At 45.0% G+C, this 27,612-nt stretch overlaps 1 protein-coding gene across 3 annotated transcripts; it reads left to right on the plus strand.

Moving 5' to 3' along the window:
• Nucleotides 1–27,532, plus strand: LOC132382524 (protein-L-isoaspartate(D-aspartate) O-methyltransferase-like). 3 transcript variants are annotated; one of them, XM_059952825.1, is made up of 9 exons: nt 1–146; nt 4,692–4,816; nt 10,559–10,663; nt 11,150–11,181; nt 20,213–20,317; nt 21,676–21,796; nt 21,906–21,991; nt 26,778–26,944; nt 27,292–27,532. In XM_059952825.1, the coding sequence occupies exons 2-9, from the start codon at nt 4,711–4,713 to the stop codon at nt 27,302–27,304; spliced, it is 735 nt and encodes a 244-aa protein (XP_059808808.1). In that variant the 5' UTR covers nt 1–146; nt 4,692–4,710; the 3' UTR covers nt 27,305–27,532. The 3 variants fall into 3 exon arrangements, with proteins under 3 accessions (XP_059808808.1, XP_059808799.1, XP_059808790.1); XM_059952816.1 differs by having other exon boundaries at nt 22–146; nt 26,778–26,948; XM_059952807.1 differs by lacking the exon at nt 1–146 and adding an exon at nt 456–476.
• Nucleotides 27,533–27,612: the final 80 nt, after the last annotated feature.

The following is a 27,612-nucleotide window of genomic DNA, read 5'->3' on the forward strand; positions in this document are numbered from 1 at the left end:
GGAGGGAGAGGGGACGGAGGGCGCCCCGCCAGCCTCACTCACCCTCTGACTTCCCAATCGCCGAACGACCGGGGGAGGGGCGGCGGCGCGGCGCAAACGTCATCAAACGGCGACCGCAGATGTGAGTGGAGGACGGAGGGACGGAGGTGGGTGATTGTGGAAGAGGCAGAGGGAGAGGAGGGAGGGAGTGAGTGATGAAAAGGGAGCTTGGAGCGAGGGAATGAGCAATATCGATTTCTAACTTTAAACACGGCTTTTCCATTCGTAATCCTTAACCTTCGACTCTCCAGTTTCCAAACATTTGACCCCCACCGGCGTGACTGCACCCTAGGGTGTTACTCCCTTCAAAGAAGAAATTCCTTATCCTGCATTCTCAGCGGCCCATTTAGTTTTAACTTTGCTTCTGAGTGCTAATTCTCCCACGAGGAGGCAACATCAAGTGTTCTCGAAAAAGAAGTTTCATTTACAGAGACTGGGTACGAATGGCTGCTGGATGTTCCGTGGTTTACATGATTAAAAAAGGACAGAAAGGGAAATGAAAGATGTGGGCACGCGGCATTGCTAATCAGGGATGGTATCACGACTTCAGAAAGGGAAGATGTTTTGGAGTGATCATTTTACTGAATTAGTTTGGGTGGAAGTCAGAAACAGAAAGGGAGCAGTCACTGCATTGGGAATATTCTATAACCCCCCTCCCCCCAATAACACCAGTGACAATGAACAACAGATCAGTTGGTGATCTTGGAAAGGTGCCGAAGTAACAGGGTTGTTGTCATGGATGACTTTTAACTTATCTAGTATTGATTGGCATTTCCTTAATGCAAGAGGTTTAGATGGAACAGAATTTGTTAGGTGTGTCTAGGAAGGATCCTTGACAGAATATGTGGGGAAGCCATGCTGCACCTAGTTCTGGACAGTTAGCCTGGTTAGATGACATCTCTCAGTGGGTTGGCATTTTAAAGACAGTGATCACAATTCCCTGATCTTTACCATTGTTTTGAACATGGATAGAAGCAGGCGGCATGGAAATTTTGGGGAGGGGGAGGGGTGAATTATGATGCTATTGGGCAGGCACTTAGGAACAGAGACTCAGAATGGACTTACTCAGAGAAAAATGCACAATGAAAGTGTGGAGGTTGTTTAGGGAGTACTTGTATGGGGTCGGGGTAGGTTTGTCCTATTGAGGCAGGGAAAGGATGGTAGGGTGAAGGAACCATGTTTGGCAAGAGATGGGGGATACCTTGTCAAGAGAAAGAAATAAGTGTACTTAAGGTTTAGGAAGTAAAGATCAGGCAGAACTCTGTAGAGTTATTAATAGCCAGGAAGAAGAGCTAGAAGGAGATATGAGAAGGCCTTGGTGAGTGTTCTATACATACGTCAAGCGCAGAAGGGTGACTAAAGTGAGGGTAGGATTGATCAGAGATAAAAGAGGAAACATGCCTGGAGTACCGGAGGTAGGGGGGTCTTTTTTGTAATTTATTTTTTTATTGAAGTTCATCATCAAACATTTCCATAAGATGCATTTCAGACATTGTACATATATATCATATAATCATATATATCACAAATCTCCACAAAGTATTTATCTGAGGTATACACTTATAGAAAAGAGTGGAAAGAAAAAATCAAGCAAAAGGAAAGAACTATGTACAAGTAGGGAGTGATTTTTTTTTACAACAGATTCATTGATTTGTGAGAATAAAATCAGGCCTTTGAGGCATTATGTAGTTAAACCATTTTTCCCAGTATGAATCAAATTGTTCCAGCTTATGATTAACAGATGCTGTTATCTTCTCCATTTTGTAAATGTCCATTGTAATTTCCATCCATGTATTTAAAGTTGGGCTCTCCTGTGATAACCATTTCCTAGTTAGAGTCTTTTTACCAGCCACCAACAGTATATTCATTAAATATTTATCTCTTTTTAACCATTCTTGAGGTATATATCCAAAATATATGGTCTTACTCTCTAAGGGTATTTCACATTTAAAGATGTCTTGTAGGGCATTGTGTATCCCCTCCAATAGTTTTTGATAACAGGGCAGTCCCAAAAAATATAATGATTTGCATTTTGATTTCCACAGTTTCTCTAGCAAACAGGGAGGTTACTATCATAATAGGATTTCTGAGAGGGTGTAATAAAATATCAAGTTTTTCCATCCAAACTCCCTCCATTTCTTTGAACTGGTACACTTCCATTGATATCTCCATATTGTTGTCCATTCTTCCTCAGATATAATTATCCCTCCTTCCTTCTCCCATTTCGTTTTAATGTATGAAGTCGAATGTGTTTTAAGATTTGACAACCCCTTATACATGCTTGAAATGATTTTACTATCATTATCTGAATTATATGCTTTTCTAAAGAGCTCTATCAAGCATGTACTTTCCTTGGTTACATTTTAAGTGTCTTATTAACATATTGTCGCATCTGTAAATACCAATAAAAATCTTGTTTTTTTAATGTGTTTCTCTTTAAGCATTTCAAAACTGAACAGTGTTCCTTCTTTCATTATGTTGCAAAGAACTGTTATCCCTTTAGCTGTCCAGTCCTTAAATCTAGCATCCAATTTATTTGGTGTAAAGTTGGAGTCATATGCACACCATTTAAGAATTGCAATGTCTCCCTCTAGATTATATTCTTTTTATAGTAGTTTTCCATATCTTAAGAGTCAATTTCACCCACGGGTTATCAATAGTATTTATGTACCTTTGCAGTTTATTATCAGCCAAAATTGCTTGTATGGGGATGGGAAGTACCCGCTCCTCAATGTTTTTCCATTGAGCGTCATATGATGGGTTGCACCAACATATCACAGCTCTCAACTGTGCTGCAAAATAATAATCTCTAAGAGAAGGTAGGCCCCATCCCCCAGTAGGGGAGGTCTTAATGAATACTTTGCTTCATTTTATGAGTAATTAATGCAGAAAGCGGGTCATTGCAAAGGGTTCACAAACATTTTCTTGCAACTTTATATACTTAAAAAAAGTTAAATAATTAGTGCAAAAAGAGAGAGAGAGAGTAGTGAGGTGGTGTCCATGGGTTCAGTGGCCATTCAGAAATTGGATGGCAGTCCATTGCCAATTCAGAAATCTGATCAATGGCTATTCAGAAATCTGATGGCACAGGGGAAGAAGCTGTTCCTGAATCACTGAGTGAGCTAGTGTTCATGGGTTCAATGTTCATTCAAAAATCTAATGGCAGAAGACAAGAAGCTGTTGTTGCATCATTGAGTGTGTGTACCTTCAGGCTCCTGTACCTCCTCTCTCATGGTAGCAATGGGAAGAGGCATGTCCTGCGCAATGGGGGTCCTTAGTGAGTCATCCTTTTTGGGTCATCACTCCGTGAAGCTATCCTGGGTGCTGGGGAGGATAGTTCCCATGATGGAGCTGACTGAGTTTACAACGTTCTGCAGCTTATTTTGATCTTGAGCAGTGCCCCTCCACTGCCCCCACCTCCAATACCAGATGATGATGCAGCCAGTTACAATGTTCTGCATGGTACATCTGTAGAAACGTGGGAGAGAATGCTAAAGATTAGGAGCCAAGCTAATGAAAGAGTCCCTGGGTTGTCAAATGGTAAAATTATAGGGCATGCAAAATGCTGGGTCAGCGACGTGTGCACACGGTTCTGGTCACCTAGCTATTAGGGAAGATGTCATTTAGTTGAGGAGACTGCAGGAAGTACTCACAAGGATGTTACTCGGACTGGATGGGGTGAGTTATAAAGAGAGGCTGGAAAAGCTGTACCTTTTTTCCTTGGAGCGTAGGAGGATCAGGGGTGACCTTACAGAGATTTTTTAAATCATGAAGGACGCTCACAGTCTTTCTCCAAGGGTGGGGTGGACTAAAGCTGGGGGGCATTTAAAGACGTGAGCTGAATGGGGAAAGATTTTAAAGGGATCTGAGGGGAAACTATTACACAGAGGATGGTGGATATGTGGAACGTGCTGCCAGTGAAAGCTGTAAAGAGGATAAAATTACAACATGTAGACAAGTTCATGGATAGGAAAGGTTTAGAGAATGTGGGCCAAATGTAGGTAAGTAGGACTTGGTGAAGAGGCATTGATTGTGTGGATAGTCAGAGGCTTTTTCCCCAGGCCTGAAATGGCCGGCACAAGATGGCATAGTTTTAAGGTGCTTGGAAGTAGGTACAGAGGAGACGTCAGGGGTAATTTTTTTTTACGCAGTGGTGAGTACATGAAATGGGCTGCTGGCGGCAGTAGTGGAGGTGGAAGCGATAGGGTCTTTTAAGAGACTCCTGGATGGATAATGGAGCTTAGAAAAATAGAGGGCTATGGGTAAGCCTGGGTAATTTCTAAGGTAAGGCCATGTTCGGCACAGCTTTGTGGGCTGAAGGGCCTGTATTGTGCTGTAGGTTTTCTATGTTTCCAGGATTTGGGTTGGCATGAACAGACTGGGCTGAAGCGTCTAACCCCTGTTGTATGACTATGGATAAATGCACTGAAACCTTGGAGAGCTGGAAGGATGAGGAAACTGAAGGAATGAAGATGATAATTATTACCAGTCCAATGGTAATTGACAGCAAGCTGATGAACGAGTGGAAGAGGGTGCAAGACAGCTACCACTAGCCATGTGCACCTGCAGAAGAGGGATGTTTTGAGTGAGTTTCTAGGTTGCCTGATGATGGTGTTGCAGGTACTGGCACTAATTGTTGTTCTTTGGTTCAGTTCAAGGGACGTGCTGAAAATGCTGAGGCTGTCTGTTGTGTTTCCGATGGGTGTGCTGCTTTTCAGGACCATGGCCTGGACGTCCTCTGGAAGCTCGCACGCACAGCTCGTCGAGAACCTGAGAAGTGAGTAACTCCTGCTCTGGCGAGCTGGATCTGCTCGTTAGTATTGTGTGGGTAAACCCATCAGGTCAGGTGACATGTGGAGAGAGTGCGTTGGGTAAGGACCCCCAGACCCAGGGCATGGCCTCTTCTCACTGTTACCATCAGGAAGGAGGTACAGAAGCCTGAAGGCACACACTCAGTGATTCAGGAACAGCTTCTTCCCCTCTCCCATCCAATTCCTAAATGGACATTGAACCCATGAGCACTACGTCACATTTTTAATATTATTTCTGTTTTGCATTATTTTGAATCTATACAGACACACTTATATTATCATGCATTGAACTGCTGCTGCTAAGTTAGCAAATTTCAAGACATGCTGCTGATAATGAACCTGGTTCTGATTCTAAAAGCCATAGTGCTTCCGTAGCGAGTGTTTGATACACCTGGGTGAAGGGGAAAGGCAAAGAAACTCTCAGGCTGTGGGGCTCATATGGCCCATGTGACTTAGAGATTTTCTTGCATCCATCTCCTGACTTGTGCTTTTCAATAACCTTTCCACAGAGTTGCTTTCAGTGTTCTTTTGTCTTTGTGGTGTAGTTTTTGCCAGGATACTGACTCACCAGCAGTTGGACCTTCCAGATACAGGTGTATTTTACTACAATTAATTGAAACACCTTGACTGGACACGGTGATTTCCATTTAACTAATTATGTGACTTCTAAAACCATTTGGCTGCCCCAGTGATGATTTGGTGTGTCAGTTTAAAGGGGTTGAATACTTATGCAGTCAATTATTTTGTGTTTATATTTGTATATTAATTTAGATCAATTTATAGAGATCTATTTTCACTTTGAAACAAAAGTCTTTTTCTGTTGATCGCTGTCAAAAAAGCCAAATTAAATCCACTGTGATTCAATGTTGTAAAACAATAAAACATGAAAACTTACAAGGGGGTGGGGTGAATACTTTTAAAAGGTACTGTATATCTGACGTTAGCTTCTCCTTCTCAAATTTCAGGGTGAATTTGATCTTACTATGATCACTCGCACTAAGAGTTCCTTTACCTTAAGCTCTCTAATCAATTCCGGTTCATTGCACAACACCCAATCCAGAATAGCTGGTCCTCTAGAGGGCTCAACCACGAGCTGCTTGAAAAAGTCATTTCGTAGGCATTCTAGATACTTCCCCTCCTGAAATCCAGCACCAACCTGATTTTCCCGATCTGCCTAATCCCTAATGACAATTGTAACATTCCCCTTTTTAGTATACATTTTCTGCGTCCCGTAGACCACATCCTTACTACTGTTGGGGGTCTGTGTACAACTCCCATCAGGGTCTTTTTACCCTTGCAGTTCCTTAGCTCTTTCCACAATGATTCAACACTCTCTGACCCTAGGTCACCTCTTTCTAATGATGTGATTTCATTTTTTACCAGAAAGCAGCACCACCCCCTCTGCCTTCCTGCCTGTCCTTTCCATACCATGTGTATTCTTGGACATTAAGCTCCCTGTTGTAATCTTTCAGATATGATTCAGTGATGCCTGCAACATCATATCTGCCAATCTGCAACAGTGCTGCAAGTTCATCCACCCTTTTCCATATACTGCACACTTTCAGATATAACATCTTCGGTCCTGAATTCACCCTTTTTGACTTTATCTCCTTTTATGTTGCAACTCATCCTCGCTACACATTGCCTGTTTGTAAACCAGTTACCCCACCTTCGGCTCTAGTATCAGCCTTTCCTACGATACTTGTGTAACCCCCTGGGTCGCCTCAGGCTCGCTCAGCTCGTTCTCGTCTAGGGGGAGCAGCCTTCGGCCCCGCCAAACTGGGTAATCAGCTGGTGTGGATGCTGTGTGATGTCCCCGCCTCGCCCAAAAACAGACAGTACACCATATGCGATTAAATGAGTACAATTTATAAAGGTTACTATAACTAAGTGATTAATAACGATACAGTATATATGAAGAGAAAATTAAAGAAAAGGCGCCAAACTTATCAAAGTCCAAACCACTACGTGCACAGCCGTTGGAGCTCAATTTCTGAAGTCTTCTGGCCACCATTTGATCCCCTCCGAACTCCTCGACTCGCAGCTCAGGACCCTCCGAACTCCTCGACTCTCCAAACAGCTCAGGACCCTCCGAGTGGTCAACCAAGCACATCTAGCTTCATCCCCCCCCCCCTCCTCGGAGAATCTCCCGGCCTCGGACCCCCCTTTGGGGTCCGATCCTCGCCCAGCTTAGAGCATTGCGTCCTCTCTCTCGACCCCCTCGCGCCGATCTGCCCAAAAGCCCGTCAACAAAAGCTTACAGACTCAGAAGAAAGAACATTAATCCCCATTTGGTTTACAAAGGAATACCATTCTCGTTATCAGTAAATTAGCATTCCTGCTAGTTAACAAAAAAGAAGAAACCCTCTTTACACTTGTATGAAAGTATAAGCAGCTCAGGACACTGGTCACACCGTGCTCAACCTTTTAGTTCCTGACTTTGAGGTCTTACCAGCTTCTGTCTCCACAACCTCTCCACTAACTGTTCTGGCACTCTGGTTCCCATCCCCTGCAGCTCTAGTTTAAACTTCACCATGCAGTATTAACAAACTTTCCCGCTAGGGTATTAGTCTCCCTGTAGTTCAGGTGCAAACTCTACTTTCTGTACAGGTCCCATCTTCCTGGGAAGAGGGCCCAATGATCCAAGTATCTTATACCCTCCCTCCTACACCAACTCCTTAGCCAAGTATTAAACTGTATAATCTTCCTTGTTCTGGCCGCACTAGAATGCGGCACTGGTAGCAATCCTGAGATTGCAGCTGTGGTGGTCCAGGCCTTTAACTTGGCACCTAAACTCCCTGTGCAGAACCTCGTCACTCGTTCTCCCCGTGTCATTGGTACCTACATGGACCATGACTTACGACTGTTCACCCTCCCACTTAAGAATGCCATCCATAAAGATAATGTTGTCACATCAGTACACTGAACATTGTACAGAGTAAAACAATAACAGAATGCAGAATAAAAGTTTACGATTACGGAGGAAGTCCGGTGCATGTAAACAGTGAGGTGCAAAGCCATAATGAGGTAGACTCTGGGATCGAGAGTCCATTTTTCATTCAGTGGATAGAAGCTGTCCTTGAGCCTAGAATTATCTGCTTTGGTATGCTCTGCCCGATCCAAGGGTGAAGAAGAGATGATGTCTAGGGTGGGTGGGGTACTGAGGCAGTGAAAAGTGTAGACAGAATCCCTGGTGGAGAAGATGTACAACACTGCAATTCCTTGTGGTCTTGGGCTGCGCTAAGTCCTCATGCATTCAGATAGGATTTTTTTTAACCAAAGTTCAAAATAAATTTATTACCAAGATACATATTTCTGAGGCCTCTGTCGGTCAGAGTTGACTATGGATATTGTCTCCTAGCTGTCTAGATACGCAAGCCAGTGCAGTACGATATTGAGAGCGAGCTGTTGCCCGTGTAGCAGGCTCCCCCCTCCATGCATCAGATGAACCCAAAGGAACAGCAGAGACCGATGCAGTTTGGTACCAGTGGTGTCACAGGAGTTGCCAGTCAGCGTTCAACTCAATGCCTTTGGGACTCCAGCTGCCAATTTTTTCCTTGGGGTTTACTCCCAAAGCCTTCCCCATGATGGATGTAGCTGCAAGGCAGCAGAGGTTTGAGATCAGAGTTTTCCTTCTCCTAGATGAGCTGCCGACCACAGCTGATAAGCCCCATCCCCCCGAAGCAACTGGTTTTAAGCCGCCAGTAACCTGCCTTTGCCCCTTCTCCTGTGGGTAGAAGTTTTTCTGCTGGGCTTAATGGCTGAGCCAGACATGAAGGCCGGGAGCTGGACTTGGTTTGAGGCACACGCCAGTGGGAGCATTCAATAGGTAGTGGGAGCTTGTCCCCATTAACACCCCCCTTCCACCCCCACCAGCTGTAACGATCTTAAGGAACCAAGAAGTCAAAGTATGTAGATGTATTAATATACAACCCTGAAATTCATTTTCTTGCAGACCTACTTGTACTCAATAAACCCATAAGGGAATAATAACCATAGCAGAATCAATGAAAGACCACGCCAGCTTGGGGGTTCAACCAATGAACAGAAGAGAACAAACTACGTAGCCCACAGAAGGTCGCCATGGTTCACCGGTGCCATCTTGCATTGATTAAAAGTTGGTGAGGTTCAAATGGAATGTATCAAATTTCTTCAGCTTCCTGAGGAAGTACTGGTGCTGGCAAGCTTCTGTGGTGTCTATGTGGCTGGACCAGAACAGACGACTGGTGAAGCTCATACCTCGGAACTTTCAACCCTCTTGACCTCAGCACCTTTGATTTAAACACCCACCTCCTGTTGCTTTTTTGTTTTTCTGACATCGACATCAGTCCTGCTCACTATTATTTGTGATTCAACTCGCGACATCTGCAAAGTTTGAGGTGGAATTGGCGCAGATTCTGGCCACACAGTTGTGACTGGTAAAGGAGTAGAGTAGGGGGTTGAAGACTCAGCCTTGTGGGCATCAGTGTTGAGGGTAATTGTGGTTATCAGACAGAAAGCAAAGAGTGTAAATAAATAGATCTTTCTCAAGTTGACTCATGGGGTCTGAATGCGGGTGTTTCCAACCTTTTCTTATGCCATGGATCGAGGGGTCCATAGACCTCAGATTGGGAGCCCTTGTCCTGATGATGGTGGGCCAAGTGTGATTGTGAGTGGGGAGGGGGATGGTGGTGTGGGACAAGCTGTGTAAGTGACTGAGAACATGGCACATGAAAAAAGGGCACAGAAAACTAAAATTCAGAGTATTTCTAAAATTATTTGTAATATTGATTAAAACTCAAACTACTAGAGGAACTCAGCTTCTGTGCAGACAAAGAATTGTTTACTTTTCCAGTTTATATTCTGTACCGGGCATGAAAATGTAGAGAGGAAAGCCTTATCTTGAAAACAGATGCAATGGTGTTGAGGAAACTGAGAGAGTATTGATGTTGGCTGGGACCTGGAGGTTCTTGTCACCGAAGGCCAACACGAAGGCACAGTATGTGACAGGAAGACAAGCGGTATGTTGGCTACAGGAGTATATTTGTGTGTCACTATAAGACTCAGTACAATTCTACAGGGCATCTGGTCTATAGGACATACTTTTGCTCTTCTAAACTATAAAAGGAACAGGCCTGCCTCAAGAGACTGCAATAGAGATTCACTAGGTCAGACCCAGGAGAAGCATGCGAGTGGACTGGGACTCTAAGCTCCAGACTTCAGAAGAACAAGAGGATATCTCATTGAAATTAGAAAATTCTTACAATGATTGACAAGTTGGATGTAGCAAGGGTGAAGTGAATAGAACCAGGGGCATAGGCTCCGAATAGGGTAGAGGTGATGAGCAAATATCTTCACCCAGAATGTCCTGAATCTTTGGAATTCGTACCCAGCAGGGGTGTTATTGAAGGTGGAAATTGAGAGTGCATCAAAAATGCCAATCATACGGTTGAACTGCTCCTGATGAGTATTTTCTACAGGCCAAGTTAGATGAGATTGCCAGAGGTATTCTGTGGTGCCAGAGAGGGGGGCTAATTGCTTCCAGCTCTGGGTAAGAGTGTCAGGCTGATGGACAATGCTCACTCAGACTGTTGCATCTTGTGTCTCGGACTGTGAGAGGCTTGGGGGAGGGGTGCAAGAAACAAACATCTTTACTATGGACTGCCTGAGCCAAAAGCACATCCTATTCTGCCAAGTCTCTGCTAAACTGCAGTTTTTGTTGCCTGCAGGAAATGGTGTCATTCATTCTGAGCGAGTGTTCAGGACAATGATGGCCACAAACCGAGCCCATTACTCCAAAACCTCTCCCTTCATGGATTCTCCACAGAGTATAGGTGAGTCCCTAACAAAACCAGACGGTGGGAAGTTATGAGAACTGGGGTTGTACCTTGGGATATCAGACCTGCACCCAAACATTCCTCACTCGCTCCACTCCACTCCCCTCGCTCGCACCATTCCACTCCCCTCCCCTCACTCCACACTCCATTTCCCATCCCTCGCTCCACCCTCCCTATCTCCACTTCTATTCCACTCCCTTGCTCCCTCCCTCTCTCCCTCACACCCTTCCCTCTCCCTGGGATTCCACCTTGGGCTGTAGGTAGGAGATGTGTGGATGGAATGGAGGGGTTGGTCAGCTGCCCCACTCCCCTAGCCCCCAATGGGTTTCTGTTCATGTCTCCGAACACTCGCCATGCTTTGTCACAGTAGCCCGTGTGTGTGAGATTACTACATCATGTTGTGTGTGTCTGACTGTACAGTATCTACAGGCTGTTGTCAGGGAAGTAGATCTTCTTGTCATATCTCCCTTTTTATTTCTCTAGGTTACCAGGCAACCATCTCTGCACCTCACATGGTAAGTGATGGACAAAAATCAGTACGGACGTACATATCCTTGTTGGACCCATATACTGCCCACGGGTCTGAAACAGTTGCTGAGGGAAGGGAGTGTCTCGCTCAGCAAGTGGGCATGACAGGGGGTTGGGCTGATTCTTCACTCAGCCCTCTCAACTCTCCAGGCAAGAGACACACCAGGCTGGGCATGCACATTCCGCTCGTGGTGCACGCATTGTTAAAATGCTGGGTCTACAAGTGTCTTTGGGCTTTACCGAGATGCATAGAGCCATATCCACTACTGTTTGTAGCATTTACCTTTTAAGGGCATTGTGTGTTTCCATACCAGGCCGTGATACAACCAGTCATTATACTCTCCACCACAAATCAATAGAAATTTGTCAATGTTTTAGATATCATGCCAAATCTTTGCAAAGCCCTAAGGAAGTAAAGGAGCTGCCATACTTGCTTTGTAATGGCACATGCGTGCTGGGCCCAGGACAGGCTCTCTGAAATGATAACCGAGCAATTTAAAGTTAACATAAGATCATAAGACATAGGAGCAGGAGTTGGGCATCTAGCCCCATCGTCCTTTTTCTACTATTCAGTAAGAAAATGGCTGATTTGGCTGTGGACTTAGCTCTACCTGCCTTTTTCCCATTACCTTTAATTACCCTGCTATGCAAAAATCTATCTAACTGTGTCTTAAATACTGTATATTTAATGAAGTAATCTCTGCTGCTTCCCTAGGCAGAAAATTACCCAGGTTTACTACTCTGTGGGAAGAGCAGTTTCTCCTTATCTCTGACCCAATCTTGATGCTATGTCCTCTAATTCCAGTCTTTCTTACTAGTGGAAACAACATTCCTGTCTCTGTCATGTATGTTTCTATATGATCCGTTCTCATTCTTCTGAACTCCAGCAAATATAGTCCCAGGTGATACAATCTCTCCTCAGGCTAACCTCACCATCTCTGGAATCAATGTCTGCACACCTCCAAAGCTGGTATATTTTACTTCAGTAAGGAAATCATGCCCTCTAGCATCAAAGGCCAGCATTCCATTGTCTTCCTGATAACCTGTTTCATGTATAAACCAACCTTTTGTGATTCATGCACAAGCACTCCCAAGTTCTTCTGCACAACAGCATGCTGCAATTGTTCACCATTTAAATCAGAATCTGATCTTTTATTTTTACTTCCAAAGTGGCTGACCTCATATTTCCCACCATTGTACTCCATCTGCCAGACCCTCACTTACTCATTAAACCATCTGTCTGCAGACTCTCCACATCCTCTGCATAATTTGTTTTTCTCCCCACTCAATTCCCTCTTCTAAATCATTAAGGTATGTTAGGAACTGTTACGGGTCCAACAACGACCCTTGTTACATTCCTCTCACCAACCACAGAAATACCCATTTATCCCAACTATCTGCCTTCTAATCATCTACCCATGCTAATATATTATTCCCAACCCCATGCATCCTTACTTAAGGATGTGTCATTTATGCGGCACCTTATTGAATGCCTTCTAAAAATCCAAAGAATATAATATCTACCTGTTCCTCTCTATCCACTGTGCTCAATAGATCTTCAAAGAACTCCAGTAAGTTTATTAAACAGGACCTGCCCTTCATGAATCCATGCTGCGTCTGCCTGATGGAACCACTTCTATTGAGAAATCTTGCATATTTCTTCCTTAACGAGAGTTTCAAGAATTTTTCCTACTACATATGTTCTGCTAACTGGCCTATCATTATTTGCCTTTTGCTTGTATCCATTTTTTAAACAGTGGTATGACATTTACTGTCTTCTTATCTGCTAGGACCAGTCCAGAGTCCAGAGAATTTTGGCAAATTATCACAAATGTGTTTATCATCACATTCTTGAACAAAAGGGGATAACTACACTCACTTGCCCATCCACTGAGATGTTCCCACAACTAATGACCCCACTTTAAGGACTCTTTGTCTTGTCTCAGTTCTGATTATTTATTGATATTTGCATTTGCGCAGTTTATTGTCTTCTGGACTCTGGTTGATTTCTCATTAATCCTATTGTAGGTTTCAGTAGGTACATTTAATGGCAGAGAAATGTATACAATATACATACTGAAATTTCTTTGCAAACATCCGCGAAAACAGAGGAGTGCCTTAAGAATGAATGACAGTTAAATATTAGAACCCCAAAGCCCCCCCAGCTCCCCCTCCCATGCATAAGCAGCAGCAAAGCAACGATCCCCTCCACCAGCAAAAAAAAACATTGGCACCCCCCACCGAGCACTCAAGCGATGAGCAAAGCATCAATAAAGACACAGACTTGCAGTACCCCAAAGACTACTCATTCACCCGGTATTCGACACACCACAGGCTCTCTCTCTCACTAATAAGGGGAAAAGAGGTGTCGCCCTTTCACAGCGAGAGGGTAGACATAAGAAACAACTGGCTGATTTGCGATGTTAAAAGTCTGTTGCGTCTCTGGGCACACAGCCAGCGGACAGCTCACTGCTTTCGATCACGATGCACCCACCTCGAGCCCGCCCGCCTCCGGAGCCACGAAATCCCGGAACCCTGAAGACACGCTAGTCTTCTAGGCGTTGTCCTTGGCATATCGGATAATAGGCAGTCATAAGACCCTGACAGCGGATCCTATTCCTGCAAAGAACCGAAGTCAGCGTGTAACTCCAGCTCAGGGTCTTCAGAAAACCTTGAAAGGGAAAAACAGAGGTATTAAAGATAGAAATGGAGCTGTTTCCGAAGATGCAAGCAATGAGGTTGCTATTATCCCTCCTAAGCTCCTATAGTTGCTGTTCTGTAGATTTGCTGAGTATGCCCGTAGGAAGATGAATATCAGGGTTGTATGTTGTATGTACTTTGATAATAAAATTTACTTTGAACTTTGAGCTTTATTATTACTTCTGCCGTTTATTTCAATATCCTGGGATGCATCCCATCAGAACCAGGGAATTTGTCTACCTTTAGGCCTACTAGTCTGGTCATCACTACCTCCTTAGTGACAACGATTGTTTCTAGGTCCTCATCTTCCTTTGCATCTATAATATCTCGCTTTGGCATGTTAGGCATGCCCTCCAACGTAAAAACCAACACAAGATAGTCATTCAAGGGCTAAAAATATAGGTTAGAACTCTTGGGTCTGCAACTACCATGGTTTAATATGTTTTGAATCTATAGTACAGAACTGTTCTGATAACTAGGGATCTGTACTAATCTGTTGCAAGTTAACCTACAAGTGTAACTTCTGTGATTTCAACCAACAGCATTTTTGGTTTCAAATTGCTAACATAAAGTATAAAACAGAGGTGAGAGAAAATATCGGAACACTGGAAAACAATGCTGGGGAGATAGTAATGAGGGACAAGGAAATGGCTGATGAACTGAATAAGTATTTTATATCAGTCTTCACTATGGAATACACTAGCAGTATGCTGGAAGTTCCTGCTGTCAGGGACATCAAATGTGTGAAGTGAGAAGGTTCTTGGGGAAACTGAAAGGTCTGAAGGTAGAAAAGTCACAAGATGGAGTACACCCCAGAGTTCCGAAAGAGGAGGCGGAAGAGATCATGGAGGCATTAGTAATGATCTTTTAAGAATCATGGATTTATGGAATTCGTTGCCACATACAGCAGTGAAGGCCCAATCATTGAAGGTTTTTAAGGAGGTGATTGACAGGTATCTAATTAGTCAGGGTATCAAGGGATATGGGAAAAAAGCCGGAAATTGGAACTAGACAGGAGAATAGTTTAGCTCATGGTGGAGTGGTGGAGCAGACTCGATGGGCTGAATGGCCTACTTCTGCTCCTTTGTCTTGTGATCTTGTGAATCATTAGATTCTGGAATGGTTCTGGGGGAATGGAAAATTGCAAATGCCACTCCAAGAAGGGATCGAGGCAGAAGAAAGGAAACTATAGGCGAGTTAATCTGACCTCAGTGTTTGGGAAGATGTTGGAGTCGATGGTTAAAGATGAGGTCCCAGGACACTTGGAGGCACATGATAAGGTAGGCCGTTGTCAGCATGGTTTCTACAAAGGAAAACCTTGCCTGCCAAATCTGTTGGAGTTGTTTGAAGAAATAACACGCAGGATAGACAAAGGAGAATTGGTTGTTGTGTTCTTGGATTTTCAGCAGGTCTTTTACAAGGTGCTACACATGAGCCTGTTTAACAAGCTACAAGTCCATGGTATTACAAGAAAGATTCTGGCATGGATAAAGCAGTGGCTGATTGACAGGAGGCAAAGTGGGAATAAAGAGAACCTTTTCTGACTTGCAGCCATGATTAGTGCTGTTCCACAGGGGCCTGTGTTGGGACCGATTCTTTTTAATTAAATGTCAATGATTTGAGTGATGGAATTGATGGCTTTGTTGCAAAGTCTGCAAGGTAAGTCCAGACAAGTCAGGAAAGGAACGGGGGTATATGGGCTGAGTGCAGGTCGGTGGGACTAAGTGAGAGTAAGCGTTCAGCACGGACTAGAAGGGCCGAGATGGCCTGTTTCCGTGCTGTAATTGTTATATGGTTATAAGTCACTTTTTATTGTCATTTTGACCATAACTGCTGGTACAGTACACAGTAAAAACGAGACATTTTTCAGGACCATGGTGCTACATGAAACAGTACATAAACTAGACTGAACTACATAAAAACAACACAGAAAAAAACTACACTAGACTATAGACCTACCCAGGACTGCATAAAGTGCACAAAACTGTGCAGGCATTACAATAAATAATAAACAAGACAGGTGGAGCGGTGGATAGTTTTGAGGAAGTAGAGAGGCTACAGAAGGGTAGATTAGAAGAATGGACAAATGGTAGATGGAACACAATGTCAGGAAGTATATGGTCATGCATTTTGGTGTAAGAAATGAAAGGGTTGACTGTTCTGTAAATGGAGAGAAAATACAAAGGGACTTGGGAGGCCTTGTGCAGGATTCCTTAAAGGTTAATTTGCAGGTTGAGTCAGTGGTGAGGAAGGCAAATGTGGTGTTAACATACATTTCAAGAGGACTAGAATATAAAAGCAAGGATGTGATGTTGAGACTTTATAAAGCACTGATGAAGCCTCACATGGAGTATTATGTGCAGATTTGGGCCCCTCAGAAAAGATGTGTTGAAACTGGAGAAGGTTCAAAGTAGATTCATGAAAATTATTCACGCATTGAGTGGATTGTCATAAGAGTGTTTGATGGCTCTGGGTCTGTATTCACTAGAATTCAGAAGAAGGAGGGGTGACCTCATTGAAACCTCTCAGATGGTGAAAGGCCTTGATAGAGTGGATGTGGAGTGGATGTTTCCTATGGTGGGAGAGTCTAAGACCAGAGGATACAGCCTCAGAATAGAGGAGCATCCTTTTAGAACAGAGATGAGGAGAATTTCTTTAGCCAGAGAATGGTGAATTGGTGGAACTCCTTGTCATAGGCAGCTGTGGAAACCAAATCTTTATGTATATTTAAGGCAGTGGTTGATAAATTCTTGACTGGTCAGGGCAGGAATGGATACGGGGAGAAGGCAGGAGATTGGGGCAGAGAGAAAAATTGGATCAGCCATGATGAAATGGTGGAGCAGACTCGATGGGCCAAATGGCCTAATTGTGTCCCTATATCTTATGGTCTAACAGTTGTCAGGAACGGAACCCTCATGTAATCCATGGAATGTACTGTGCTCAGGTACAAAGATACCCAGGTTTCTTTAGACATCAACATTCCTCTTTCAAACTAGTTGCCACCACAGTAAGCTTGCACATAAGCTTGTACCTTCCACACTGAGATCTGTTCTGTTGCTAAAATGAAATCAAATTGATGTAGAAGATGTAGAATCATTGTCAGTTAAGGACCTGCAAGGGTAAAAAGACCCTGATGGGAATTATAGACAGGCCTCTGAATTGTAGCAAGGATGTGAGATACAAATGACAACACAAGATAGAAAATGCATGTCAAGAGACAATGTTATGACATTCATGGGGGATTTTGAGATTGAGAAAATCGGATTGGTGCTGATTTTGGATCCAAAGAGAGAGAATTTGTAAAATGCTGATGAGGTGGCATTTTAGAGCAGCTTGTGGTTGAGCCCACCAGGGCATCAGCTATTCTACGTTGTGTGTTTATAGTGAAATGGATTTGAGGTTAAGGTAAAGGAACCCTTCGGAAGCAGTGATCATAATATGATAGAATTCACCTTGCAATTTGAAAGGGAGAGGCTAAAGTCAGATTTATCAGTTTTATAGTGGAGTAAAGGGAACTACAGAGGCATGAGAGGAGCTGGCCAAAGTTGTTTGGAAGTGGACACTAGTAAGGATGAAGGCAGAGCAGCAATGGCTGGAATTTCGAGGAGCAGTTTGGAAGGTGCAGGATAGATACTGTACATCCCAAAGAAGAGGTATTCCAAGGACACTGTGACACAACTGTGGCTGACAAAGGTTGTGTCAACAATTCTGCCAATATAAAAGCAAAACAGAGGGCTTATAATAGAGCAAAGTTCAGTGGAAAGTTAGCAGATTGGGAAACTTTCAAAAGCCAATAGAAGGCAGCTAAAAAAGCCATAAGGAACACAAGATGAAATATGAAAGTAAGCTAGCCAGTAATATGAAAGTGGATTTCAGATATATAAAGAATAAAAGAAAGATGAAAGTAGATATTGGACTGCTGGAAAATGATACAGGAGAGGTAGATTGGGAAACAAGGAAATGGCAGATGAAATGAATAAGTATCTTCACTGAGTAAGACACAAGCAGTATGCCATTAATTCAAGAGTGTCAGGGGACAGAAGTGAGTGCAGTTGCTATCACTAGGAGAAAGGTGCTTGGCAAGCTGGAAGGTCTGAAGGTGGATAAGTTACCTGAACCAGATGGACTACATCTGAGGGCTCTGAAAGATTGTGGAAGCATTAGTAATGATTATTCAAGAATCACTAGATTCTAGCATGGTTCTGGAGGACTGGAAAATTGTAAATGTCACTCCACTCTTCAAGACGGGAGGGTTGCAAAAGATAAGAAATTATAGGCCAGTTAGCCTCACCTCAGTGGTTGGGAAAGGGTTGGAGTCGATCGTTAAGGACAAGGTTTCAAGGTACTTGGAGGCACATGGTAAAAATGGGCCAAAGTCAGCATGGTTTCCTTAAAAGAAAACCTTGTCTGACAAATCTGCTGGAATTCTTTGAGGAAATAACAGCAGGTTAGACAAAGGAAAATCAGTGGATGTTGTGTACTTGGATTTTCAAAAGGTCTTTGACAAGGTGCCACGCAGGAGACTGCTTAGCAAGATAAGAGCCCATGGTATTACAGGGAAGGTTCTAGTGTGGATAGAGCATTAGCTGATTGGCAGATGGCAAAGAGTGGGAATAAAGAGAGTCTTTTCTGGTTGCCCCCAGGTGACTAGTGGTGTTCTGCAGGGGTTGGTATTGGGACCGACTCTTTTTACATTGACTTGAATGAGGGAGTTAATGACTCTGTGGCCAAGTTTGCGGACGATACAAACATTGGTGGAAGGGCAGGTAGTGTTGAGGAAGCAGGGAGGCTGTAGATGGACTTACACAGATTAGGAAAATGGGCAAAGTGGCAGGTGGAATGTGGTGTTGGGAAGCATATGTTTATGCACTGGTGAGGCCTCACTTGGAGTATTGTGAGCAGTTTTTGGTCCCTTATCTAAGAAATTATGTGTTGACATTGCAGAGTGTTCAAAGAAAATTAACGTGAATGATTCTGGGATTGAAAGGCTTATCGTATGAGGAGTGTTTTGTGGCTCTGGGCCTGTACTCACTGGAAATTAGAAGAATGACACGGGAGGGGATCTCATTGAAACCTATTGAATTTTGAAAGACCTAGTTAGAGTGGATGCAGAGAGGATGTTTCCTATAGCAGGGGAGTCTACGACCAGAAGGCAGAACCTCAGAGTAGACAGACGGTCATTTATAATGGAGATAAGGAGCAATTTCTTTAGCCAGAGGGTGGTGAATCTGTGAAATTTGTTGCCACAGCCGAATTTAAGAGATTACAGTTATCGCTATCTTGGAAGACTATGAGAAGTATACCATCAGGTCCTTGGGATTTACTGCTTTCAGTCTCTAATTATATCTCAACATTAATTTGTTTTCTTCAAATTGTGCACCAACTCCATGGTCCCTTGTTGTTTAAAAGATGTTTTTTTATGTATCTTCCAGAAAAAATATTGCTTCATTGCTCTGCCACGCCTCCTTCCCATCTCAAATCCACCGGCCTATGTCTGAAAGGGATCCCATAATTTCCCTCATTTGCCTATTCCTTTCCACGCACCAGCAGAAGCTGTTATTGTCTGCTTTTAAGTTTTCCCTTAAGTTGCTCTCAATTTTTTTTCCCTCTTTATATCAATTTTCTGGTCAACTTATGCTGAATTCTTACTGTTTCAGGCATTTTTTTCTTTGATTTTTCCTTAGATTTAAAATGAGCTTTCTCCTGAAGTCCGTCCATTTGCTGAGCTTTCCTCCGCCTGTGAGGTGCTGAGGGATGGCACGCACGCCTGGGGTGGGGAGGAGGGTGGGTGTCAGTGTCACTCTGACCCTTCTGCTCTGCTGCCCCCTAGGACTGATCCAGGCTGCAGCGGTGCTGGGGGAGGGGAGTATCTGAAGCGTGCAACACAGATTTACTGAGGGCAGCAAGGTGATTGATCCTTCACTCTAAAGAATTACTTCCTCTCTTATCCACTCTCCAGGATGCTAACAGATCCCACTAATCTTACACGGCCTCTTGGGATTTATGTGTTGCTAGATTGCGGTATCATAGAAAATCTACAGTGGATGAGGCTGTTTGGCACATAGTACCCGTGCTGGTCAGTGAGAAGCTATCCCACCTTCTGGCACTGGGCCCATGGCCCTGCAGGTCACAGCTCCTCAGGCACTGTGGGTTTCTGCTAGTTCCACCTGCTCTAGAGCCCCACCACCGTGGACAGCTGCCATGGCCGCCAATGCCAGAGGTCAGTGTGTGCTCTCTGACCCTAGTTCTAAAACAAGGAGAGCCCCAGCAATGGCTGTCTCTCTTCATGACCCTTCCGTGTTCTCTCCCTGTTCCCAGCATGCCCATGCCCTGGAACGCCTGAAGGACCATTTGTATGAGGGGGCCCGAGCTCTGGACGTGGGGTCAGGGAGCGGTTACTTGGCAGCATGCATGGCTCGGATGGTGAGTAAAGGCCTTTGACCACAAAACCACAGTCATCGCTGGTCTGGGTCCTCTGGCCCTGCTTCTGTTAACACCAGCAACAGATGCAGGAAAAGTAAAAGTAGTATTTCAAGTCAAAGGCTCTTCAGTAGACCTGGGGAGGAAAGGAAAGGGGCTTGTTCATCTACGGGGAGCACTGGAGGCTCTTATAAACTACAACTAGGGTGACCCTGGGGATACGGTGTAAATCCGGTCAGTGAGAGACTGGGAGCAGTGGAGAATGAAAACATGAACAAAAGATCATAGATGGAGAATTGTGAAAAGCAGAGTAGGAAGATAGGCCCAGCACTTCAGATTGGGCATGGCCTGTACTCCCCAAAAGAGCAAGCTGAGCCAATATGACAGATGGACAACTCATAAAGCTGAATAGAAATCAAGTAGGCTGAAACTCTCCCCCCTCTGGGAGTTGAGGATGTGCCCAGCCTGGCCTGTTGTGCCTGTCTTCCTGCTCTGTGATTCACATGTTCACAGTCTTTGTCCATGTTCTCACAGTCCAATCACTCACTAACAGATAACCCCGTTCACAGCTGATCCCAGTTTTACCTCATCAGAACCATCACACGTTTTGCAGCTGAACAAGGTTCTTTTCTCTCCTTCCCAGCTCTATTTTTATTATTTTAGATTTTCAGCATATTGACTGTTTTTGATTTTTACCTCTTTGTCATTAACTTTGGGAAACTTTCATTTGTTACTGGGATGATCCTTGGACGGACTGGCATAACGGAAGCACCGGATGGTCATATCTTCACACACGCCTCAGTGCCCAGTTCACTGGGTGTATAGTCCAGTTGCAGCTCCAAGGAGAGCGAAAGGAACTGGCCTCACTCTGATCAGTGGGGTCTTTCAGGGGAGGAGTGGATCAAGGTTAACTCTAGTTCGGGCAGGTGGTCTGTCAGTGTCTTCTGGTTATGGGGGTGATGTGTGGAATGGAGCTGTGGGGGAGTGATTTAAGGACTGATGGGGTGGGTGTGTACCATGGAGACAGCATCTCAGAATGGGTGTGTGAGGGTGTGACAAGGGGGTGGGATGTGGCTGTGTACTGGAGTGGGGTTGTGACAGAGTGAGTGTCTTGTCTCTGTATCAATGGGACTGACAACGGTGAGTGAGAGGGCCCCTCAGGGTGGCTGTGCGGTGTAAGGCAGAAGGGTCAAGGGAGTGGTCCTTTTGACAGGACAGGTGCTCTGTGTACGGGGGTGGTGTGGGGATGCACGGTTCAGAGTGTGGTGGGACAGGGGACAGGGGACCCTTGGGGTTTTGGTTGGTTGGGACACGATAACATGGTACTCTACTGATGAAGACTTTTCTCTCTCTGTTGACAGGTGGGCCCCTCTGGGCTGGTCGTGGGAATCGATCACATCCCCCAACTGGTGGAACAATCCATCAGCAACATTCGGGTGGATGACCCGTCCCTGCTGGCCGCAGACAGGCTGAAGCTGATCGGTACTGAGGGAGGGGCTGGAGGGAGGGCGGGTGCTTGGCAAGGCCGCAGGGAGCGGAGAACTAGTGCCTCGTCCTCCTCCCTTACTGAGGCCTCCACTTTCCCTTCCAGTGGGAGATGGTCGCCTCGGATACGAGGAGGACGCGCCCTACGACGCCATTCATGTGGGCGCGGCTGCGGCCATTGTTCCTGAGGAGGTAAGACAGCTTGTCCGTCCTAACACTCTGCACTGGGCTGCAGGCCCAACCTGTACAGGCCATGAGAACACAGAGGGAGCTGGGGCTTTGTGCCGGGCTGCAGTGTGGGAAGTTGGGAGCTGTCAGCAGACAATCTTGGTTCATCTTCTCTGGCCATCATTATTCTTGCATTGGACTTTGCAGGAAACGAGGTCACTCCTTTCAATGGGTTGGATCTGGTTAAGTGGCCATTGCTGAATCTTCCAAATAACAATAGGACTGGGACTTGTCCCTTTCAAGCCTGTTTTACTGATTATGGCTTAATTCCTCTGTATGCCAAATCCCTGATCTTCAAAAGTTTATCCATCTCCTCTTAAACTTCCCCCCCCCCACCCCCGTGATCAACTTCCACAATACTGAGGTAGATAATTCGAGATATTCACCCCCTTCTGTGAGAAAGGAACGTTCCTGGCTGGCGATTGGTGAATCTTTGACTTCCTGACATGGTGAAATGCACTGCTTGCCTCCTCAGACCAGGTGTCGGTAGGGGAGATGGAATGGTATTCGGGAAGGTGGGAATAGTGAGGGTGTCCTGGGCCAGGACAAAGAGTCACAGAGCAGGGACAGACTTTGGGTAAGGGACAGAACCTCAGAGACTGGGGTTCTTGGTTGGAATCAGGTCATCAGCGTTGCTGTGGGTTCCAGTGAAATGGATATGGTAGGGAGTGTGTTAGCAGTGAGATCAGGTGCCAGGCTTGTGTTCAGCACCTGGGCTGTGCGGACAGATACCTGCGTCAGGTGAGTTCACTGCTTGCTCCAGTTCCCACTGAGGCAGCTGCCATGCTGGTGCTGAAGACCCTTCCTTGTTAGCAAGCTCTTCCATGCTCAATGACCGAAGACCTGCAGTGTATTTCAGGATAATGTGCGACTTGGTGTGAGAATATTCAGGTGGAACTGTCCTGGTCCTGGGTGGTAGAAGTGCTGATAAATGGATTAGCAATTCACAAACTGCTTCTTCAGTGCTTTGAATCTACCTCACAACAGAAGTCTTTAATGTTCTTAGAACTGTAGGAATGCTTTCTCATCACTCCCAGATAAATTATATCCCAGAGAGTTAAAAAAGATCAGGGAGGAAGTTGCAGAGACCCTGATGATGTTTCGGTCCTCTCTGGCTGCGGGAGTGGTACCAGAGATCAGAGTGGTTGTTGGTGTTGTCCCATTGTTCAATGGAGGAGGAATGGATGAACCAAATACTTACCGGCCAGTTAGTTTAACTAGTGGAGTCCATTCTTGAAGAGGCATACTTCACAGAAATGGGGCCCAAGACCTACTGAAGTCACTTAATCCCCATTTTTTATTCTCCATGTTCCTGTCAACTCTCTCCAGATTCTACCACTTTTCTACACACTGGGGGCAAGCCTAACAACCCACGTCTTTGGGACGTGGGAGGAAACCTGAGTGTGCAAACTGTCCACACGGACGATGACCGAGGTCAGGATTAACCCTGGGTCTTCGGCGCTTTGAGGCAGTGGCTCAAGCAGCTGTGTATTTTCACTCTGCTCTTCTAAGGGGAACAGATTTGGTATGTCGACAAATACACTCAGAGGTTTCTGTAGATGTACCGTGGAGAGCATTCGGACAGACTGTGTCACTATCTGGTACGGAGGGGCTACTGCACAGGACCAAAAGAAGCTGCAGAAGGTTGTAAATTTAGTCGGCTCCATCTTGGGTACTAGCCGACAATGTAGCCAGAACATCTTTGGGGAGTGGTGTCTCAGAAAGTCAGTGTCCATTATTAAGGAGCCCCATCACCCAGGGCATGCCCTTTCCTCACTGTTACCATTGGGTAGGAGGTATAGAAATTTGAAGGCACCTACTCAGCGATTCAGGAACAGCTTCTTCCCTTCTCCCACTGAACCTACCTCACTACCTCACTTTTTGCATGATTTCTAATCTATTCAAAATACGTATTTTGTAATTTATTTATTTATCTTCTATATTATGTATTGCATTGAACTGCTGCTGCTAAGTTAACAAATTTCACGACACATGCCGGTGATAATAAACCTGATTCTGATTCTGTAAACTTTCAGTCATTAAAGCACAAATTGATCAGCATTGGACAACATGGACCTGTTAGTGAAGGTCATGTCAAGTTGATCGCATTCTTTGAGGAAGCAAGTAGGATGCTCGCTGGGAGTGGTGCCTTTAATGCAGTCAATGTGGACAGAAGTAAAAAGAGTAACTGCTGAAAATACTGTGGTTCAGATAATATTGTTGAACAATTAACAGAGTAAAAATATTAGATCAATAGCTTCCCCACCATTGAGCACATATGCACAGAGTGCTGTCGTAGGAAAGCAGCATTCATCATCAGGGACCCCACCATCCAGGTCATGCTCTTCTCTTGTTGCTGGCATCAGGAAGAAGATACAGGAGCCTCAGGACCCACACCACCAGGTTCAGGAATGGTTATTACCCCTCAACCATCAGGCTCTTGAACCAGTAAGGACAACTTCACTTGCCCCATCACTGAACTGTTCTCACAACCAATAGACTCACTTTCAAGGACTCTTCATCTCATGTTCTCTATGTTTATTGTTTATTTATTTATTCTTGTTAATATTGCTTTCTTTATTTATTTGTGGTTTGTTGTCTTTTGCACACTGATTGAATGCCCGGGCTGGTGAGGTCTTTCATTGATTCTATTAAGGATATATGGAGTATGCCCTCAAGAAAATGAATCTTATGGTGGTATATGGTAACATATATGTATTTTGATAATAAATTTACTTTGAGTTTTCTATCAGAACTCTTTATAATGTATAATATGTAGATCTAAATGTAGGGGCATAATAAAAATTGGTACATTAATAGAGTTTTATATGGTAGAAATTTTGTTGGTCATCTGGCAGAAAGCTGGCCAATGGAATTTCACCCAGAGAAATGCGAGGTGACCCATTCAAAGAGGGACTATAGAGCAAGGGTTCTGTGTACGTCCACAGGTCCTGAAAGGTAACAGAGCAGGTCCACGTAGTGGTCAACGGGGAACATCCTCTCAGATTTTTTAAATCAGCCAATGTAAGAGCAGGAAGTTATTCTCAGACTGCATACAGTGCCAGGTGGGCCACCGCATGAGAAATCCATAAAGTTCTGGTAATGAGATTACAGGGGAAGTGTTGCTACACTGGCGAGGGTGCAGGTTTACGACCTCAGATACTCGAATCACCAGGGGTGTGTCCTCTCTCCACTGCTGTTCTCCCTCTACACCAATGACTGCACCTCCTCCAACCCCTATGTGAAGCTTTTGAAGTTTGCAGACGACACCACCATCATCGGACTCATCCAGAACAGTGATGAGTCTGCATATCGACAGCAGCTGGACCAACTGGTGCTCTGGTGCAGTCGGAACAATCTGGAGCTGAACACGCTCAAGATAAAGGAGATGATAGTGGATTTCAGGAGACATCCCCCCGTTATGTCCCCCCTCACAGTCCTCGGCAGCCCTGTGTCCACCGTGGAGAACTTCAGGTTCCTGGGAACCACCATCTCTCAGGATCTGAAGTGGGAGCAGAACATCAGCTCCATCCTGAAGAAGGCCCAGCAGCGGATGTACTTCCTGCGGCTCTTGAGGAAATATGGTCTGCCTCAGGAATTGCTGCTGCAGTTCTATACTGCAGTCATTGAGTCTGTCCTGTGCACCTCCATCACTGTGTGGTTTGGAGCCGCCACCAAGCAGGATAGAACCAGACTACAGCGCACAGTGAGGACAGCCGAGTGCATCATTGGAGCCTCCCTGCCCTCTATTGTGGACCTGTACTCTTCCAGGTTGAAGAAGAGGGCGGGGAACATCATAAAGGACTCCTTCCATCCTGCGCACGGACTGTTTGAACTGCTTCCGTCTGGTAGGCGCTTCAGATCCCTCCAGACTAAGACTAATAGGCACTGGAGAAGTTTTTTCCCCACTGCAGTCACTTTGCTGAACAGTTAACTGCTGGTTAACTGTCGGCTAGCTATTACTTGGATTGCACTACCTGTATGTATAATCTATATTTTCATTTATATTTATCATTATTATTGTTATGAGCAGAGAGACAACATCTGCCGGAAGTAAATTCCTTGTATGTGCACAGGTACTTGGCGATTAAAGTCTGATTCTGATTCTGACACTTAGCAGTTCTCTTTGGTGCACTATCAGTTACCCAGCTGCACAAATCCTTCCTGCCAGCACTTGATCTGTAGCTTTCTCTGTCTTGTCAATTTAATTTTGTTTGCATACTTCAATATTGTGAGGGTCTTTGTTTTCAGCTCATGCAGTATGTTCCAAGTTCTAATCACATCCTGGGTGAGAAATCTTCTTCCTCAGATAGCCGTCTAACCCTCGGCTCTGTACTTTAAACCCCTGGCCTCTGGTTTTAGGCAGGGATTGTTTTCTCTGGACCAGGAGACGCTGAGGGGAGACTTGACCTGGGTGTATAAAATAGATAGAGGGTCAGAAAGCAGGAGGCAGAGGGTTGAACGACCTGGTAGAAAGATCAAAGGGGAGATGAGGAGGAAGGTGTTTTCCCAGAGGGTGCAGGGATCTGGAACTCAGAAAGGATGTTGAGGCAGAGACCCTCAGCCTGTTTAGATGTGGAGTTGAAGAGCTGGGACCTGCAAGGATGCAGATACAGTGTTAGAAGTGAGGTTAAGCTGGGTCTCTTTTAATGAAATGGCCAGATGGCCTCCTGCACCCTAATTTTTCATGGTGCCAAGTGTGAAGGCAGTAGGGGTGGGGTCACAGCTCCTCCTCTTCTCTCCCCCACAGTTGTTGCAACAGCTGAAGCGTGGTGGTCGGCTAGTCATTCCTGTCGGTGGGAGAAACGGCCAGTTACTGGAGCAGTACGACAAGACGATGGATGGCAACATCACCCACATGCCTCTGATGGAAGTGATTTACGTGCCGCTGACTGACCGTGAGAGCCAGTGGAGTGGGTAGGTGAGCTGTCGGGAGAGATACAACGTGTCGGGTAAGGTTAGTGGTGTGAGTGTGTCTGTCTGCTGAGGGACGGCTCTGAATATGAGTGGGGGTGTCACAGGACCTGAAATGCACGTTGGTGATTGCTTACGTGGGTACGTTGTGGCCATGTGGAGAGGTATGGTTGGAACAGGGTGTTGAATACTGATCGCCCATGGTGGCGTACCTGTTGGTATGTGTGTGCAATGCACATCATGTTGGAAAGGCAGAGAGAATGCTTTGTTGGCAGGAGGTGCATGTGTAACCTTTGTAAAGGTGTGTCCCCTTCCCTGCCCATCACTAATTGTTCTCTGCCTTTCAACAGACGTGAACTGTGATGTCCCTACACCCGATCTTTAGCAAGGCAAGGACGGCTCGTGTGTTAAACTCACCCAATGCCTCAGGACGGACTTCTGACTCCCCATGGAAACGATGGAACATGGGCAACATCCGGGCTGGTGAAGGATACACATTTTCCATGAAGCGAAGCAGATTTAATGGGATAATCTGAATGTATTGGTGTGCAGTGTGGAATCGGGAATAAAGCGCCCTAGACAACTCTCAAACCGAATGTGTTGTCCTTTGGTCAGAGCAGTAAATGCTCCCTCCCCTAATCAGCCCCCATGTTGAAAGGGTTAACCTATTA

This window comes from Hypanus sabinus, chromosome 2 (assembly GCF_030144855.1).
Source record: "Hypanus sabinus isolate sHypSab1 chromosome 2, sHypSab1.hap1, whole genome shotgun sequence".
In the NCBI taxonomy this organism is placed as follows: Eukaryota; Metazoa; Chordata; class Chondrichthyes; order Myliobatiformes; family Dasyatidae; genus Hypanus; species Hypanus sabinus.